Source organism: Opisthocomus hoazin, chromosome 11 (genome assembly GCF_030867145.1).
Source record: "Opisthocomus hoazin isolate bOpiHoa1 chromosome 11, bOpiHoa1.hap1, whole genome shotgun sequence".
NCBI lineage: Eukaryota > Metazoa > Chordata > Aves > Opisthocomiformes > Opisthocomidae > Opisthocomus > Opisthocomus hoazin.
Window position 1 is genome coordinate 23340665 of NC_134424.1, and position 20052 is coordinate 23360716.

General features: G+C 53.1%; 1 protein-coding gene across 4 annotated transcripts in view; it reads left to right on the plus strand.

Moving 5' to 3' along the window:
- Positions 1-8102: 8102 nt before the first annotated feature.
- Positions 8103-20052, plus strand: part of IQSEC1 (IQ motif and Sec7 domain ArfGEF 1) — a 388154-nt gene continuing 376204 nt past the window's right edge. For 2 of the 4 annotated variants that reach the window (XM_075432772.1, XM_075432773.1), the window contains exon 1: positions 8103-8712. In XM_075432772.1, the coding sequence (XP_075288887.1) occupies positions 8447-8712 (266 nt within the window). In that variant the 5' untranslated portion in view covers positions 8103-8446. The remainder of the gene's footprint in view (positions 8713-20052) is intronic. The other 2 variants (XM_075432766.1, XM_075432767.1) reach the window with 1 other exon arrangement.

A 20052-nucleotide genomic window follows, 5' to 3' on the forward strand; every position in this document is an offset into this window, starting at 1 on the left:
ACCGTCGCCAGCCCAGTGCTGTGCCCCAGCCAGCCAGCAGCACTGGGCTCTGGTCCCAGCAGAGGAGTTACCTTTATGTATGTTATCCCTGACAGCAGACAGTGTAGCTGTCCTAGGGATGCTGCACAGTTAGAAAAGCCGGTGAAACGGGCCACATCAGAGTTCAAACCAGTCAGATGCACGTAACGGCTGAGAGGGGACCTTAGAAATGCCTCTAAATATCTGCAGGGTGGGGGTCAGGAGGATGGGGCCAGACTCTTTCCAGTGGTGCCCAGCAACAGGACAAGGGGCAACGGGCACAAACTGAAGCAGAGGAAGCTCCAGCTGAACCCGAGGAAGAACTTCTTCCCTCTGAGGGTGACGGAGCCCTGGCCCAGGCTGCCCAGGGAGGCTGTGGAGTCTCCTTCTCTGGAGATATTCCAGCCCCGCCTGGACGCGGTGCTGTGCAGCCTGCTGTGGGTGACCCTGCTTGGGCAGGGGGTTGGGCTGGGTGACCCACAGAGGGCCCTGCCAACCCCTGCCATGCTGGGATTCTGTGAAAGGTGGTCAGGACCGTATGAAAGCATCGCGAACCCAAGCCTTCATGATTTATGTGTCATTGCAATTCATATGAAACACGTAAATAGGGTTTTTTCCACCAAGTTCTGTTGATGACAAGGATTCACTAAACCTTCTGAACACCCAAACAAAAAGACATTAAAGTTGGCAATAACAGATTAAGCTTGTGTCATACTCTTCATTTTCAGCCCCAGAAGCCCCTCCTGACTGAGCCGTACTTGGAACACGAGCTGCTTAAACCACTTGTGGGGACAGAAGATTTCAAATGAGAACACATACGGGCTAAGAGGTACAGAGATGTATCCGACCTAAAAGGATAGGCAAGGCTGAATTTTCGAGCATTCAGAAGTTATTTAATGCTCTAATTAGGATTACTCATGCAACAAATTATTCTGTTTGATCACATACATATACTTTATGGTATGCACTGCTTTCAAATTATTTGTGATTTCATCCATGGGGTTCAGATGGGATGAACAGAATACATATTAGAAATACCATTTGATACTGATTTTTCAGGATGTTTCCCCATTTGTAATTTTTTTTTACTATTTCAACTTCTCTTTGGAGCCAGAATTCTCTTTGGAGCCAGAATTATTTTCCTACCGTACAAAATATTGCTATGCCATCTAAGTGAGTTTCTGCTCGTAGCATTCTAGTTAGCAGCATGCCAATTACAGATATGAAATGAGAACAAGGAATTAATGATAAATATCATTAGTTTTCATCAGTGTAGGTGTCCATTTTAAACCACCTGTGGCAAAAGAAATAGATACTTCTGAGGACTTCACATTTTATCACAGTTGCTGCTTCTGACTTTTCCCTAATTTCTGTTTCCACGGATGTTTAAAAAAAGAAGAGAATATCATCCGAGTTTCATGTTTTCTCACAATCTTATTCTGAAAAGCAGCATTTGCTAAAATTTGCCAAGATAATTCATTCTGAAGAATAGGGTAAGCACAGAAAAACTGACTCCGACCAGTTAAAGTCTAGAAAAATATTAGAATGGAAATATATGGAATCAAAATGGAATAAAATATCTTAAAATGGAAAATAGTGGGTGAATTTGACTCTGGCAGCACAGGTATTATTCCTTTAAGCTACTTTTTAAAAAAACCACACACAGAAACCTCCAGCACTTTTACATGAGCAAGTTTGCTTATTAAGATTTTATCCAGAGCGGACTTCAATAGAAGTTTGGGTTGGGTGTTGTTTTATACTGAAATGCTGGTGTGTGATGTTGTATATGACGCTTTATTGCTTTATAAGCTTGAAACCAAGCATGTTGCAATGCAATCATGCAATCACAAGAAATGGTGATGAAACATTGAAATGGGTATTTTAGCATTCGATATTCCTTCATGCTTTCAGTGAATTTATGAAGTTGTAATTCTGGGAGGGTTTTATTTGTTTACTTTCCCCTTTCAGTTTTCAGCTTCCTGAGCTGAGGTCTAAGGTTTTTCGTCCCTGCCAGTAAGCCTGTGCTGTTCACCTTTATCTAATGTGAAGTATTTTTTTCCAACACTTACCTGCTCTTGGCACTAGGTATTTGATACTGTAGCATATATTTTTCTCCTTCGGTCACAGTTTATCCTACAACTTAAAATATGATGTTTTAGTGAAAGGTGTCCTTCATTCCAACTGTGATTTGGCTTCAGTCTCGGCTTAAGTACCAAGAAATGATTTTCTGCACCATTTATGAAATAGCTTGTTTAATTAACAGAGGAACAATTACAGCCGTACTCAAAATTTCATTATATTTATTGCTAAATTAGAGTCATGAGTTCAATTTAGTCCCCTTTTTAAAATTACTTAGTACTTTTACAGCAAAAGTCTTTCTGGATTGGAATTGCCTTGTTTGGTTTCACTCCGAGAGATTAATTTCAGCAGAAAAAGAGAGTGGCAAAACTATTTCAAAGCCGTTCTTCAGCCCCGTTCTCAATATGAGCTATCATAAATTGAATTTTAAGCAACTTCCTTTTTTTAAACAATCTTTTTTTGAGCTTCTTTGTTCTTATAACTGGTCACAAAAACCCCTGTGATCACCACAGCCAGGAAGCTTCAGCGGCTGAAGGTAGATCTGCAGCCCGCAGACCCTCCGGGAGTTTAACACCATTAGACATCCCCTTTGCCCCACCACGTATCAGACGTTAACCCGGGCGCGCAGCCTTCCGCAGACGCTCCGCAGGGGCACGCGGCCTTTTTCCCTCGCGCCGCTGATACCCAGGGGCTGGCGAAGCGGTTGGCAGCTCCTCTGCAGCTCACAGCGGGTGCCAAGTGCTCCACACGGTTTTGTCCGCCTTCCTGCCGCCTCGGCAGAGCGCAGCCCGCAGCCCCGGCATGCAGGTCCCCCGGCACACAGCCAGCCCCGTGCCACTGCCACGTCACGCTCCCCAAGAAAAACTGCCGACCCCCTCTCGAAGCAGCATACTCTTTCCTTTACAAGCCCAGCACAGGCATTTCCTCTTTCCCCAAAGAAGCAAAATATTCCTTGCTAATTTATCCCACTCTTCTATATGAGAGTGGCTTGATACCTTACATTAACGGTGCTTTTTATTTTACAAAGACAGACATAATCCTTTCCCAAGGTGTTTGTACAAGAGGACATGATTTTTTTTGCCTACTAACATTAACTGATATTGGTTAATATTGCCAAAACTTTTTTGAGGAGCTACTGGAGAGAGTCCAGCAGAAGGCTATGAGGATGATGAGGGGACTGGGGCATCTCTCCTACGAGGAGAGGCTGAGGGAGCTGGGCTTGTTCAGCCTGGAGAAGAGAAGGCTGAGAGGGGACCTTAGCAATGCCTCTAAATATCTGCAGGGTGGGGGTCAGGAGGACGGGGCCAGACTCTTTCCAGTGGTGCCCAGTGACAGGACAAGGGGCAATGGGCACAAACTGAAGCAGAGAAAGCTCCAGCTGAACCCGAGGAAGAACTTCTTCCCTCTGAGGGTGACGGAGCCCTGGCCCAGGCTGCCCAGGGAGGCTGTGGAGTCTCCTTCTCTGGAGATATTCCAGCCCCGCCTGGCCGCGGTGCTGTGCAGCCTGCTCTGGGTGACCCTGCTTGGGCAGGGCGTTGGGCTGGGTGACCCACAGAGGGCCCTGCCAACCCCTGCCATGCTGGGATTCTGTGAAAACAAGATACATAAAGAGAATTCACAGACACTAACAACAGTACAAAGGAACTTCTTTCATGAAAGGCTCATTACAGCGAAAGACTTGGTTGAAGGTAGGTATGTAGACGGGTTAGCTCTGGACCAAACTCTGCAGCGAAACTTCCAGATTAAGCTACATAACCTGATAGAGTCAGTTCATCATTTCTTGCATAAATCAAAAGGCAATTCATACAAACAGCAATGATTGGTACACTCAGAACTCAAAATTAAAATTTAACTTTCTGCTGCCTTATGTGTATATGCCTTAAAATAGAGCCTGTAGCTTTGTCACGCTTAGCTTGTGCTATTTCAAACAGTTTGTCAGCTGGTCAGGGTGAAAGCACAGCCTCACTGTTCAGCCGCCACGAGAGCTCTACGGGCCCCATGCAAGCGGGACTCTGGAATAAAGTGCCCAAAACTCCAGGGCTGACCTGATAGCTGGTGAGATATTGTCCCTTTTCAGCAGAAGGGTTGAGGTACATAAATGAAATGCACTGAGGCTTGCTCTCTCTAAGAAAAAGTTAAATGGTATTATGATCATATTTTACAGGGGATAATTGCAAAAAAAGATTTGTGGTAGGAACAGGCTTAAGGAAGTTTCGTGCTTCTAGGCAGAAATCAGATATATTGGCAAGAGAAAGCAGATGTCAGGTTTTAAAAGTGGGTTATATGGAACGAGGAGAGGGAGAGAACAAGCCAGAAACACCACAGTTTCTAAAAGACTTCAGGGCTTTAAGGTTGTGCCTTATTTTTTTTTAAATACCTTAGAGCCTACTGGGACAACGGTCCAGGCCAGCAACGTGATTTCAATCACCTTCTTTCTCCAAGGAATCTCAAAAGCGTGCAGCAAGCCGTCTACAGTGAATGTTGGTTTTTCTGCTCTTGCTCCGCTGATTCCCCACCATCAGCAACAAGCACTGCGGGGTGCACAGCGAGTACCCGGTCACCAGGTAAGGAGCGTGTGTGTCCTGGACTGGGACAGATGAAAGAGGGCACGCACACATTAGGCACGTGATGTGAAAGGGGTTGGTACCTGCATATGAACTCCAATGATAAACCCTAACAGGAGGATAAAATTCCGTAACGTCTGAAGGCAGCGCAGCAAAACCAAGGAGAGAACTGAGTGAGCGGGAGAGTAGGCGAGGAGTGCGAGCAAGAAAGAAGCAGCTTCCGAAGGAATTCTCTGAGAGAGAGATGGAGGGCAGAGTTAAGATTGAGCACAAATCACTGCATGACTTCTGGGTCCTTGTTTTTTATATGACACTGACCTAATTAATTTTACATGGAAAATACGTATCAGAGGCTCTTCCTTGGTCTTATCTTACTCGGAAAAAAATGACTTCAGCTGTTTGCTCACTGGTGGCATGATTACCCACCCCAAACCACTTTTGAAACAGGAACATTTTGTGCTGAGTTTTTATGCAGCACGACAAACTCTGACCTGACAAAATGCCCAAGTTAGACAGGCATGCAGCAAGCGCAAGAGCCAGGTTTTCCAAACTGGACAGGCAAACACGCCCGAGCTCCGCGGGGCATCTAACAGCACACCGAGTCCCGCAGGCAACAGAGATGTCCCTGTAAACCCCCACCAGAATTCGGACCAGATGCCAGAGCAAATACCCCTGCCCTCACACATGGTGCTCTGCAGGGTATCGCTCTGCCAGAAAACGCCAAGACTTGAGGCAGTCTCCGACTAAGGACAGCCGAAGGTTTTTCCCAAAGCGTGATGGGATATTTATGTATTGCTCACAATAAATTAGTAAGAGCATCCTACTGACTGAACGAGCAACATTTCCTTTCATATTTAAATCTTCCTTGGCTCTTTCCCAGGCAAGAACTAGCCATGTACTGCTTAGCTTACAAAAATGGACAGTCTGAGGTAAGATGTTAGCAAGCAATCAGAATGCTATTCTGGTAATTTTCATATTTAAAAAGGTTAGGCTCGATGTCACTTAATTTTCTAACTGAGCAAATCTGAACAAGCTGGATCTGCTTTTACAGTCTGTGTCTTACACGCAGATAGAGATGGAATGTACTATGGGTTCCATGAGTATGCGTATCTTTGAAGTTTACCTCTTCGTGCTACTGAATCCAGTTTATCGTAGAATCATAGAATGGTTTGGGTTGGAAGGGACCTGAAAGATCATCTGGTTCCAACCCCCCTGCCATGGGCAGGGACACCTTCCACCAGACCAGGGTGCTCAAAGCCCCGTCCAACTTGGCCCTGAACCCTTCCAGGGAAGGGGCATGATGACATGCACGGGTCTTTTGAGGCTCACACAGCAGCAATCCCCTCGGACACCGAGCATTCCTTCCCGCTTCCGAGCACCAGGGACGTGGGCCAGGACACCAGGTGCCAACCTGCAGGCGCTCCCGAGGGCTTGCTGCTGTTCCCAGTCTCGGTCGTGGTGTCCCGGTAAGAGGAGGTTTGGGTTGCTCCATGTCATCTACGGGAAAGCATGAGCAGCCGAGCTGCTGACCGGCAGGTCAAGTTCATCCCTGGTCACTGGAAGCCTCTCAAACAGCCCCTCCAAAGTCAGCCAGACCAACGAGAGCAGCTAGCCCCCGCACAAGCTACTTCTCCTCCGTTAGCTGACCTGGCAAGACCATAAACCACCGAGCAAGACACAGCTTTGCCATCTGGGAACCGAGGCATTTTCCTGCAAACTGTCAAAGAAGGAAGGAAGGTAATCGCTTTTAAAATGGCTCTTTAGCGGTGTTGCACGGGTCCTGTGAACTCAGTCATTTCTGCCTAAAAAGATGTCTTCCAAACAGGTATTCGTTGCACTAACCGCTGCTGCTCCACTTCAGCTGTCCTTTCTGCGAAACGCTTAATAAGCTTTTATTGTCTGCAGGCACATTAATGAGTTCCGAGTGTCTTACTTTGCATTTTATTTTGCATATAAGAAGCAAGTTCGCTTGCTTTATTTATCAGTTTAACCCCTGACAAATACTCTGGCTGCCTCAAATGTTATTACGCAGGTTGCCTCCGTGAGGTACTGCAATAAGCATTTCTTTCCACAAAGAGCAGAATAAACTGCTCTTCAGCAAACATATTCCGAACAAATAGTACTGAAAATAAATATTTTCAACAATTCTAATGAAAAATCCTGATTGAGTTACTGGAAAAAAAGCTCAGCCTCTTCAAAGAGCAGCTAAAGATGTTTCTGGGAATTCATGCTCCCCACCAGGACTGGAAATTAGTCTTCATGCTCCAGCCACCCCAAGAATCGCGCCAGCCCTTTGGTGCATGTATGTCCGGAGCAAAAGCAACAGTTTTGCCGGTAACTTATTCCCACCCGCAGTCGGAATCCACAGGAGAACTGCTGGACGAGTCTCTGCGTCTCCAGCTCCATCCTCCCCTCAGGCCCCCTTCTCCACGTCGACAAGTAAGCGGCGAGAGGCAGAGCAGCCGGGACGCACCCTCCGCTTCGGAGCCCCGTTCCGAAACCCCCAGCCCCTCACGCCGGGGGCAGAGCCCCCAGACTCCAGCCCAAGCTCCGGAGCAGCCCCGGCGGCTGTCAGCCCCCCACCTCCTCACCCTGCTCCCAACGCCACGCGCCCCGGCAGGAGGGGACTCCCCGAGACGGGGTTTGGGCTTTAGTGACGGCAGAAACAACTGCTCCGAGAAAACGGTACCAATGGAAAACCTGCGAAGTTTAAAGGTGGAGGGAAGAGGTAGAAAAATGAGAAGAAAATATGAGGAGACTTTGGGAGAAAGGGAGCAGGAAAGCATGTCTTCACCTTCCTGTCTTCTCCCTGCACGATCTCCTGCTGCTGCCCTTCCCCGCTCCCGGCCCTGACGCGCATTCCCAGCCCACCTTCGCTCGGGATGCTGCCGGACCCAGACCTCAGCAACTTTTCTTGGCTCGGTGCAGCCTCACCGGGAAGCAGCGGTTCACCGAGCCAGGTCCCAGATGTCAAGGCTGCCGAGGGGAAAGGCAGCGCTCCGTCTGTCCCCGGGCACGCTGCGAGCCAGCTCCCCCCTCCCGCGGAGCCAACCCACCCGAAACGATAAATAACCCTGCCCCAGGTGCGGAACCGCAGCCCGGGATGCGCCGGGGGAAGAGGCTCGGCTCGGCTACCAGGTCTACCTGCAGGGCTGCGCTGCTCCCGCCGCTCCCCCCGGCCACCAGGTCTACCTGCAGGGCTGCGCTGCTCCCCCCGGCCACCAGGTCTACCTGCAGGGCGGCGCTACCCCCGCGCACTCCCGAGCCCCGGGGCACAGCCCCCCTCCCCGGACCAGCCCGCCCCCGCCCCGGGGCTCGCCCCAACGCGGGGACGGGCTGGCGGCCCCCGCAGCCCCCCGGAGGAGGCACCGCGGTTACTTAAAGCGCATCCCCGGCAGCGGCGGCTGCCCGCCCCGGGCCGAGGCGGGGGGAGCGGCCGGGGCCGGCGCGGAGCCGCAGCCTCCCGGGCTCGGGCGCTGGCAGGCGACGGGCTAAGGCGGCCCCGGCCCCCGCCGTCCCCCCGGCCCTGCCCTCGCTCGGCAGTGGGAAGCCGAGCCCCAGCAATGGCGGCTGGGAGCAGGGGCCGCTGCGCGCCGCTCCCACGCCCGCCTGGGCAGCGGCTGCTCTAGGAGGGGAAGCGCCGAGCCGGCGGGGAGGGCCGGGTTCCGGCGGGTTATTTATTTCTTCCCTCTCGCTTAAGTTCCCAGCGGAGCGGGCTGGCCGGTCCCTACGCCCCCCCCTCCTCCCCACCTGCTCCTCCGCGGGGGGAAAGGCGCGGGGAGGCCATGGAGAGCCCGTCGGAGAACCCCAGCAAGGCGGCGGAGTACCTGAAGGAGCTGAACAAGATCATCGAGACGCAGCAGGAGCTGCTGGAGAAGCAGAAGCGGCGGATAGACGAGCTGGAGCAGCAAGTGGCCAAGCTGCACCGCGAGAACGCCTGCCTGCAGGACGAGCACCGCCGGCACCTGGCCGCATGCGGGCTCCAGCGCGGGGTCCCCCCCGCCTACCCCGGGGCGCTGGGCGCCATCCAGGAGAACGCCAGGCACGACAAGTAAGCGCTGCCCGGCTTGCTCTGACCCCCTCTTTTTTATTTTCGTCCGAGGAGGGGCTTTTCGGAGCGGGGCTTTCACCCCCCTGCCCCCGGTTTCCCCGCGGACGGGCGCTGGGGAGCGGCGGAGCCCCCGCTCTGCTCGGCTGGGGGGGGGGGCTCAGCCTCGGCACCCCCAGCCCGCCCGGAGAGGGTCCGGGGGGGGCTTCTCCTCCCTCCGCGGCCACCTCTGCCCCGGCAGCCCCCCAGCACCGGGGGCTGGTTCCCCTCCCGCCCCGGGAACCGGCGCCGGGGGCTCCCCGCCAGCCCTCCCCCCCCCCCGCCGAGCCGCGTCCCGCCGGGGGTCCCGGCCGCCTCTCCCCGGCCTCGGGGGCAGCGGGATGCCCTGGGGGGGGGGGGGAGTGTTTGAAACGTGCGGGGGTCCCGCGCTGGCGGTGCCCCGCAACGGTAACGTCTGTTCGTAGCGGCGGGCTGGAGGGGGGGGGGCGTGGGGGGGGTCGCCGGTGGCTCCGTGGCCCCCCCGCCCTAGCGCCTAGTGCAGATGGGGGGGGGGGAGCGGCTTGTCCCCCCCCCCCCCCCCCGGGTCCCGTCCTGCGCTCGGGGTGCTCTGGCTTGGGGTAACCCGGAGGAGTCTGTGTGAAAATTGGGCTCCTTGGACCGCGGAGCGTATCCTCTCCTTCCCCAGTCAGCCGCCTTCTTCTAAGGAGCACGAGCTATTTCCATAAAGCATGGAATATTTCCATAAAGTATGGAATACATATGGAAAGCAAGGAATATTTCCATAAAGCAGGGAATATATACGGAAAGCCCACCCCGTGCATCCGCGTCTGGCGCTCGAGGGTTTTCTTTTCGTGGCTGTGCTTCTAGTGCCAGCCGTCAGCTCGGCTATCCGGTCCCATTTGTCTCTCGCAAACGACGTTATGAAAAATTGTACAAATGGCTTGCCTTGTTTGATAATCGTTCTCTTCTCCAGCCCGAGACCCATTTGCGGAGCCCTCTTCGGGCAGGCAGCTCTGGGGACTCGGAGGCTTTTAAGTCCCTTAAGTGGATTTGATGCTGGGATCGGCGTTAATCTGGGATATTTATGGCAGAGCGGGATCGCGCGGAGGCCCAGGCTGCGGGGCTCGGCGGGGGAGCTGGGAGCCAGCCCTTGCTGCGAGCCCGCGCCCTTTGCCCACCCGCGTGTCTGCGGGGAGTCCCATTTTCAGGGCCACCTTCATCCGAGGGACGCTGCCGCCCCGAACCGTCCCCTGTCCGGCCGTGTCACCCCCTCCCTTCACAGGGAGCGAGCCCCTTCGCCCCTGCCTCGCTGGGTGGGTGGGTGGGTGGCTGGATCCCACCCGTGGGCTCCCCAGCTGTGTGGGGAGGGGGGGTGCGGCAGTGGCTCCTGCTGGGGGGACAGAGCCAGCCCCAGGATCAGCTCGCTCTCTGGCTGGATGCAAGGGATGCAGGAAGTCTCCAACTTGGAAAGCAGAAAATCCCCTTGGTTTAAAGTCTTCTCCTGGTCCCGCCGTTCTCTTGCTTTTCCGAAAGCCCAGCCTGGGGATCCTGGGTGCCTGCAGCTTCCCAGTCGGCAGCTGGGCCTCATTCCCCCGGGATGAAGTGTGTTTGCCTGGGAGTGAGGGTCCCTCGGTAGCCGAAGTTCCGTACCAGATGTCGATGGTGCTTGCTTTGGGGGTGGCTGTGCTCGGGCAGAGGCAGCGTGTCCGGCTCCTTCCCTCCTTCCAGAGGCAGCAGGACTGCTTTGTGCTTTCCATCGTTCCTCCTCGCCCTTCAGCACATCCTTTTTGAAGGAAAGTGGGCTTCTCTTAGGCAAATGCTTAAAGAACTCAGTGCTCTTGGGAAGTCGTGGGTAGTGCTCGTGCCTGGTGACTTGAATAGTTCTTCCTAAGCTGCCTGGACTCCTGTCCCCGCAGCAGCTGGACCTGTGTGCAGGGGGTGTGGGGGTGCCAAGGCTGCTGTGCCCTGTCACCGGCTGGTGGGCAGCTCGCGCGATGCAGAAGGAAACATGGAAACGTTATATAAGATCATATGCTTATTAGTTCTTAATAAAAGGTATTAAAAAAAAACAACCAAAACCCAAAAGAATAAAAGCACCTCCACAAGTCTTAAAGCTTTTCAGTTCTTAGAAAGGGAGGAACATACAGCTGAAGACTGCTTCAATAATTTGGGAAAGCTGGCACACCAGTAGAAACTCATTAGCTTGATTTCTTGCGGGGTGGAGAACTGTTAATGAGCCCTGTAGCAGACTGCTGGAAGAAAAACCCCACCAGTCCAGTAAGGGGAAAACGCCCTGGTTTGTGTCCTGCTGGAAGAGGACGCCCTGGTTTGTGTCCTGTCTTGGGGTAGGAAGGGGGCGTGGGTGGCTGCGGGAGGGGGGCGATTGGTGGGTGCGGATGGGCTCGTTAGCTTGCGAGCAGGAGGTACCCAAAAAGCTTTGGGTGCTGCTGCACTTAATTTTGTGGTAATTTGCAGAGTGCAAATCAGCCTTGAATTCCACAAGTGGAATTGAGGATAATTAGCTGATTGTAAGGCTTTGTTAGATGTAATGAATCAGCATGTTAAAGATAACAATAGTTATTTAACTCATTAGGTTGCATAAGACTAATTTGCAGTTAATCCATTGCGTTTAACATTTGAGAAAACAGCAAGAACTTCTAAAACTCGGCTCCTCAGTGAGAGGAGGACGCAGCCAACACAGCTGTTGGGGCGATGCCCCTTGCCGTGGAAATGTGTGAAAACAAACGTGCTGGATCATCTCAGCTCTATACCAGTACAATTTTGCCAGATCTGAAATATCCAGTGCTGGCATGTTACCGGCTTAGGGAGTGATATGTGTCCTTAGCCTAATCAAGCTAAAAACTGTGCTGCTTTTCCACCGATGAAGCAGGAGCCTGAGCAGGAGGCAGAGAACGGTTGCGAAGATCGAACAGTTCTGCATCTGGCCTAGCCCATTTATTTTCAGCTGAATCTCAGGCTGGCTTTGCTCTCGGGGGGGAAAACCAGCCACCCGAAATCCTCGCTGCGTTCGGGAGACGCGCGGAGCGCGACCCGGCGAGTGGCAGCCGTTGCTCCGGTGACAGCCGCGCGCCGTGGCCTGCGCGCCGGGGGCTGCGCGCGTCGCTGCGGGCGCTGGATGCTGCCCTCGCGCACGGCCTCAGCAGGCAGCCAGACAGTGCATTAGTGTAGGCACCGGCCTGGCTCGCTGTGGTTTTTCCCCCCCCCTCCAGAGATGTCCTTTCCGAGGCAGACTGTTGGTGTGACGTAAATCGTATTTGGTTGCCTGTGCTGTGCTCGAACAGCGGCTTCGTTCTGTTTGCGCTGGGGGAGTGGGGGTATCCAGCATCCGCTGAAGTAGGCGCCGGCGTGGGCAAGGCTGTGCTTCCTCTGCCTTCGCGCCGGCGGGGCTGTAGGTGAGGTGCTCTGCGTCCTCTCGAGCGGCGGAGCGGGAGAGCGGGGCTTGTGACGGACCGGCTCGCTGGACGGGGTGCGGTTATTGCTGGAAGGTGCGCGGCTGCCTGCTTGGCTTGTTTGGCTCCTGAGGAGTATACTTGCCTGGAAGCACAGTGTGTCCAAAACGAACGCTATATATAATTTTATATATATAATAAATATATATATAAATAAACATCACAGATATCACAGAATGTTCAGGGTTGGCAGGGACCTCTGTGGGTCACCCAGCCCAACGCCCTGCCCAAGCAGGGTCACCCAGAGCAGGCTGCACAGCACCGCGGCCAGGCGGGGCTGGAATATCTCCAGAGAAGGAGACTCCACAGCCTCCCTGGGCAGCCTGGGCCAGGGCTCCGTCACCCTCAGAGGGAAGAAGTTCTTCCTCCTGTTCAGTTGGAGCTTCCTCTGCTTCAGTTTGTGCCCGTTGCCCCTTGTCCTGTCGCTGGGCACCACTGGAAAGAGTCTGGCCCCATCCTCCTGACACCCACCCTGCAGATATTATAATATATATATAATATAAACGAACAGTGTACTACACATTCTGTCAGTCCCGTAGGGGTCGGGACAGTGCAGTCCTGAGGTTGGGCAGAATGTAGGCTCGCGTCTTCAGATACCTTCAAACAGTTCTGCTCGTTTCATTTTCAGTGCATAAGGAGCAGTGTGACTGCCGAGCTGCGAGAACCAGGGTCTGACGCTGAAGGGAGTGCTTTTGCTTTGGGAGCCCTCGCTTCAGCATGGCGAGTGTGATCGATACAGCAGCTGATGGGTGAGCGTCACTTGGAGCAGGCATCTGTTGTTCTGGCAGACTGCAGGAAATCGATAGCGGGAAGATGTGTGATAAGACATGAACTTACTAGCTAAACTCAGCTAAATTATTTTGGATCTCTGTTGAGATATCGGCAAATTCTTGCACTGGATATTTGCTACATGCTAAGCTAAATGCAGAGAGGGACCTGGGTGTGCTGGGGGACGACAGGTTAACCATGAGCCAGCAGTGTGCCCTGGTTGCCAAGAAGGCCAATGGCATCCTGGGGTGCATCAAGAGGAGTGTGGCCAGCAGGTCGAGGGAGGTTCTCCTCCCCCTCTACACTGCCCTGGTGAGGCCCCATCTGCAGTGCTGTGTCCAGTTCTGGGCTCCCCAGTTCAAGAAAGATGAGGAGCTACTGGAGAGAGTCCAGCGGAGGGCTACGAGGAAGAGGAGAGGACTGGAGCATCTCTCCTATGAGGAGAGGCTGAGGGAGCTGGGCTTGTTCAGCATGAAGAAGAGAAGGATGAGAGGGGACCTTAGAAATCTCTGTAAATATCTGCAGGGTGGGGGTCAGGAGGACGGGGCCAGACTCTTTCCAGTGGTGCCCAGCGACAGGACAAGGGGCAATGGGCACAAACTGAAGCAGAGGAAGCTCCAGCTGAACCCGAGGAAGAACTTCTTCCCTCTGAGGGTGACGGAGCCCTGGCCCAGGCTGCCCAGGGAGGCTGTGGAGTCTCCTTCTCTGGAGATATTCCAGCCCCGCCTGGCCGCGGTGCTGTGCAGCCTGCTCTGGGTGACCCTGCTTGGGCAGGGGGTTGGGCTGGGTGACCCACAGAGGGCCCTGCCAACCCCTGCCATGCTGTGATAACTCGTGAAGGCAAATTAATATGAAACCTGATGTGTACTGCATAACTGATGAAACATAGGTGGGGACAGGACGGGACATGGACAAAAAGCACAGCAATGACGACTTGGTATGTTGGTGTCACGAAAGCTCCTGGGACATCAGAGAGGGGAGAGAAAATATGGTCTGTGAAGAAGACAGCAAAAATACCTGCTGTTTGGGGAGAGGAGAACCAACGCAGCAGAAAGTAACCCATCCCATAACATAACGAGTCTAAAGGTGGTTTCGAAACTTGAAATGGAGTAAATCTGTCCCATTTGCAGTGGAGCAGACCTAAAGAGTTGTAAGCAGTCGGTGAGTCTGAAATCCTTCTCTGACGAAGCCTCTCAGCTGACAGAGAACACAACTTTTGAGACTCCTGGCTTTGGAGTTGGTGTGTTCTGAACCTCAAGAACCAAGTATGTTTTCGTGCTCGTTAGTGCTTTGATGTTCTTCCTTATGAACTGACTGTCAAGGAAATTGAAATGCACTTCCGAAGATCTCCTTGTGGAAAATATTTGCCAGTGTTCGTGGATCCCAGGTCTTCAGCGGGCGAACGAGAGCTGCTGTGATCACCGTGAGTGAAGTGCGCGTCTGAAGATCCCCTCCGTGCTCCAAGCCTGTGGATGATGCTCCCTGTGGGTGTGTATGCGTGTAGGTCACCAGCCGCACGCCCACTGCTCTCCGTTCTCGCGCGAGCCACGCACCGAGAGACCCGCGTCTTAGGAGTAGCTCGTGATTACCAGAAAACGTGGCTGTGAGTTCAGGGTGATGGCCTGCATGGGACAGAGGCACCTCAGCTCCGGCAGCACGTCCTTCACGTCTCCAGAGGAGTCTGTACGCTCAGAGCAGTGTCCTGTTGCCATAACAGGGCAATGGCTCGTGGGTCAATCCCAAAAATGGGTGTATCTCCAGCGTGGTGATTCCCACTTGTCAACAAGGTGCACTTTTATGCTTGGAAGTTGTATGGGAGGGCTGGCACTGAGCAGCCGCGTGGAAACACGGGGTGGGGGGAGCAGGGGCCGAGCTGCTCCTCAGAAACGTGCCTGGCGTGAAGAACCCTGCGTCCCGCGGAGTGAGGGGTGCTGAGCCTTGTCCTTGTCCACCTGGAGGAGGAAGCTTGGGGGAGAGCGTGGGGTATGGACGTGCGCGTTGCTGGAGCTGATTTGCAGCCTTATTGGCCTGGTGATTTGCGTGGGAAGGCAAACCTCTCCGCCGGTCCTTAGGAAAAGTGTCTGCTGGCGAGAAAAAGAAGTTGCAGCTATTTTGAAAACCTGAAGCGAAATCCATCACGCTCCAAGAGGCAGCTGTAGGAAGAGCTTACTCAGTGGCAGGTCACAGAAGCTGTGAGGCAAAAAGAAGGAGGTATTTCAAGGTGTTTTCTTACAGGGTACTGGTAGGGGGAGTAAATTATTAAAATTAAAATAGTAAATTATTAAATGCTTCTTGCAGTGAAAAGCTTAATTTCATTTTTTTTTTTACACATTTTTTTTTTCATTTCATTTTTTTAACACAGCTGGCTTTTACTCATGTGCCGGGCAGTGACACTAGACTGGAACTGCTGGGCTGGACTGGGTGTCACCTGCCGGATCGTGGCCTTTAGACGCGGCATTGCCGCGCAGAGAGCTTGCAGAAGCTCAGGGGTTCCTCCAGGGCTTCCTCAAGGGTGTGAGGCTGGTCAGGAACAGCCGCAGCTGCCTCCTCCGCGCCTCCAGTTTGGACGCTGTTGAATTTTGTGGGCCCCTGCGTGGTACAGCTGTGCTGACCTGCAGAGCATCGCTGCACGTGGAATTTTAGTGGCTCCTTTGGGGCTACAGTCCCTAAAGTGGGAAGAGCGGTGTGGAAAGCAGGCAGGCTACGTCCAGGTGAGCCAAGCGCTTGTGGTTTGGGGCCGTGTCCTGTCGGAGGGCTCCTGCCTTCTGCGAGCGGGTGGCAGGGAGGTCACCTCGCGCTGGTCGCTGCGGGGGTGGGTGGGAAGCCTCTTAGGTAAGGGGATTTTGCAGGCCCTGATGTGCAGCCCACGCTTGTGTTATTCTCGGTTGATCCTACCGTTCCTCCTCGTACCCTCTCTGTCACGTTAACTCCACTTGTTTTTGTGTGCGTGTTTCGCAGCCCGCAGGTGGTAGCGCTCCCGTCTCTCATCTCGGCGCCGTGAGCCTGTGAGCGGGGCTGGCACAATCTCCTTCTGCCGGCGTCCCCGCCTGATTGCGCCGTTTCTCTCAGCGGAATGGTGGAGTTGGAAATTGGGGCGATCTGAGCAGGCTTCGGTATGGGAGAGTGGCGTGGTTTGGAGAGATTAAAGAGCTGGGCTTGTTCAGCCTGGAGAAGAGAAGGCTGCGAGGGGACCTTAGAAATGCCTCTAAATATCTGCAGGGTGGGGGTCAGGAGGACGGGGCCAGACTCTTTCCAGTGGTGCCCAGCGACAGGACAAGGGGCAACGGGCACAAACTGAAGCAGAGGAAGCTCCAGCTGAACCCGAGGAAGAACTTCTTCCCTCTGAGGGTGACAGAGCCCTGGCCCAGGCTGCCCAGGGAGGCTGTGGAGTCTCCTTCTCTGGAGATATTCCAGCCCCCCTGGACGCGGTGCTGTGCAGCCTGCTGTGGGTGACCCTGCTTGGGCAGGGGGTTGGGCTGGGTGACCCACAGAGGTCCCTGCCAACCCTGACCATGCTGGGGTTCTGGAATTCTGTGAGGTGGTTGTATGTGCTGGGGCATTCTGCTGGGTGTGAGGTCTTGGGTCGCTGCCCCTGATGGGGGCTGCCTTTTTCCCAGCCCCTTTGCTGGGGGCTCCTCTGCGGATTCTTCACGGTATCTCTCTGGAGCCTGGAGTTCTCAGCTGCTGTCACTTCCTGTGGGACAGCGAGAGAAACGCTGGTTTGTGCTGGGTAGAAGTCCGGGTGAGGATTTGTTACCCTTTCATGGCCGTTATCACGGTGTTGTGACTAAGGACAGAAGTAGGAGGAAGAGGTGGTTTTTCAGTCCCATCTGGCAACCTGTTGTTTGCCCTTGGCAAAGCGAAGCGCTGGTGATGGTTGCGGTTCTCCAGATGGGCAAGGCAAGGTTAAAGATAGCGATCGCCTCTTCCTAGGTTGTTCAGAGATTTGGGTGAAAAATGACTGCGTGAAATGTCACACTTGAGACTTTTAAAAACCCTGGGTTCCTTCTTGGCTATATACCAACTTGTTTTGGTGTTAATGATGTTATTTGTACAGTTAGTGTCAGGAAAAACCAATCATGTTGCTGCGGGGTGGCCAAAACATTTCGGAAGGCTGAACGCTGGGGAACGGCGCAGCTTTCGCGGCAGAATGTGGCCAAGGAGCCCTACCTTGACGTACCCAGCGTGTTTGGGAGAAGGTGTCTCGGTGCGTGCGGAGCCCCGGCTGCGCTGTCGCACCCGCCGGCGGTGGGGAAGCTGCTGGGGCCTGGCAGCGCCCGTGCTGCTCTCGCATCCCTCTGGGCCGTTGGAAAGCCCGCTGCCAACGCGGCTGAAGGTTTCTGAGCTGTGAAGCTGCTGCTTCCAGTGTCTTCAGAGCGCGGAGGTAAACTTCCCTTTCAGACAGCACCCTTTAAAAATATGCACGGAAAAGAAATTGCTCTGCTGTAAGGCATCTGCGCAGACTGAATGGGTCCTACTGCTGTGCTAGATAAGAAAAATACAGCTACTGAGTAGCTCTCCATAGCAATTGATTGAAACATAATATACATTATTTGCATGTTAATAAGATTTCTAGTCAGACTTCCCTGACAAACAGGAGTAGAGACAAAGACATAGATGTAATACAGCTTTTGCCGCACCACAGTAATTCAGATTTGCTAAGTGGAAGCAGCACTTTATTCTGAAGGATTGGACAAATAACGCGGAGGAAGGAAGGTGGGGAAACGATCCTCCTGTCCTTTTTCAAAATCTCAGATGCAGCTGGGAGTTGGGGTTTGTCAGGGTCTCTCCACCTTTGCTGGCTTTCTGCTGGCTGAGCTGTGGGCGGCGTGGAGCAGGCGCGGTTAGGAGCTCTCGGTTACTGGTTTTGGGCACCGGAACGTGTTGCTGTGCGGTGAAAGGCCTGAAGTTCTGCTGATGAAGCCAGGCTTGCCAAGCAGGCAGCACTTTTCCCAGGCGGTGGGACCTGGCTGCGCCCGTCTCTGCAAACTGATTTCTGCCGGAGGAGTTTTTTAGCTGACAAGTTGGGCTGTCAAGTGGTGCTCAGTCATCGTGCGAGGAGGGACGGGCTCTGAGCTGTGGAGGGTCTTGGCCTGGAAGACCTATGAAAAACTTTAGGCTGGTGAAACCTTTTCCCTTCCCTACAGAACGTGAACCACTGTCCTGTGGACATGGTTTCACGGGTGTGTTTTCAAGGAAGAGAAGAACTTGACTGTTTAATGTGGGATTTTTTGGTTTTCCTAGCCACCTCTACCAGTTTTCTGTCCACTTGGCCAACGGTTTTCTCTGCTGTGAAGACAGCTTACTAGCTCTGCAGCTTGGTTTCTACCGCTGTGCCTCTTTCTGCATTCTTGTTATTGGGTGTATCTAAAATTCAGGTGTAAACTTGAGTAGCATGAGGTCTCTCTGGGTTGAAATGACTATTGATCAAGGTGAGCTCATGACCTGCTGCTTGAACTCTGTACTAATGTGCTTAAAACAGTCCTTTCGGGATCGGATTTGGAGTCTCTAAAATACGATATTTTCCCGCTGGCAGCCTCTCTTGGGAGGTTTCTGTACTCTTTTTGCTGAGTGGAGGGAGTTGTGTAGCACTTCTGCCGATCGTTGACCGGTTCAGGTTCCCATCGACCTGAAGTAACGCTGCGGTAGTGAACAAATCCCTACCAAATTTCCAGGCTGCCAGTGTCGGCCCAGCGTGCACCAAGCTGGATAGCTGAAGAATGACTGGCAGACGAAGTTGTTTTTGAGATCCCTTCTGTTTATTGAGAATAATGCTAAGACTAGGGTTTATTCCACCCTCTGTTAACTTCTCCCACCGCTCATTTTCAAGCAGTTTGACTGCTGTGAAATAGATCTTTCATTTTGCTGCGTTCAGATCTCTGCTACCCTATGATCGAGTTCCAGCTCCCAGGAGGACTTTGGTTTTCTCCTGTGTTTTTCCATTGTGGAGCAGAGAACGGATCGAGCTGAGGAGCGAGGGAGTGCTTTGCCCGTACCGTTCCGCAGGGAGGATCGGAGGGGAACGCCTGCCGAAAGCGGGGCCGAAGGGGCTCGACCTGGGGTGCTGTGTGCACAGCCGGGTGTGTGACGGAGTGCCATGGGGATGTCGTAGGGTCCAGGCTGGGTGAAAGCTGCTTCGTGAAGATCGTTACAGGTGACACTTAGTTTGGCAGTGACTTGGTTGGTTTGAAGTCGGATTAGAGAATTGAATGGTGTCTACTGCTTTTGTCAAATCAGCTGGTGACCTCACACGCACAGCATGGTCAGGGTTGGAAGAGACCTCTGTGGGTCACCCAGTCCAACCCCCTGAGGGGCCCAAGATGCTGCTGTTCCTCAATGGCTCCTGTGTGCTCTCTAGAAGTTGGGAAGCGGGAGGAGGAATCCTGCTTGGGTCTCCTGCGTAGTACAGAAGATTTTTTTAGTCCTTAAGATTCTAGCCTCGGTCAACTTACTGTTGAAACAGTCTTTAAAACTGACAGCAAGCAAATTTCATCAGCCTCCATTGAATACTGTAAGGATCTCTGTGTAACAACACTGAGTTGTTTTGGAGCTTGGCTTCTGCTACAGTGAAGATGGAGTGTCTCCAGGTTAGAGTTACGTGGAGATGATTATTTGTCTTGCCTAGGAAACACTCTTGTAACCAAAGAAGGATCCCTTTGAGGTTCTGACTGCGTGTAAATTATGGGAGCAGCGGCTGATGACTACTGCAGTTATAAGACGAGGCGTACTGGAATGGCAACTCCATCATGAAGGTGTAAAGGGAGAGTGTCAGCCTGAAAGTCTGCAGTTCTTCTGTTGTGGTGGTCCCCAGCCGCTGCGGGGAGAAGCCAAAGGGGACTCCTTGCCTGATGCTAAGGAGAAATGCTGGAGCGTGGCAGTGCTTAGCAGTGGGCTACACACTCTTGGGTCCATAGGCCTCCATATCTCGCTGGGGCTGGTTACAGAGAAGAAATGGGATATTTTAACAAGATGAAGTGAACATGACCTCTGTTCACTGGACTAGTCTGAGCTGCCTCTGTTTCAGAGGTTCACGGCAGCAGCATTTTGTTTTTCATTGTCTTTCTACAGACGTAATGGTTCTCTGCTCGTGCTTGGGGAGTATAAA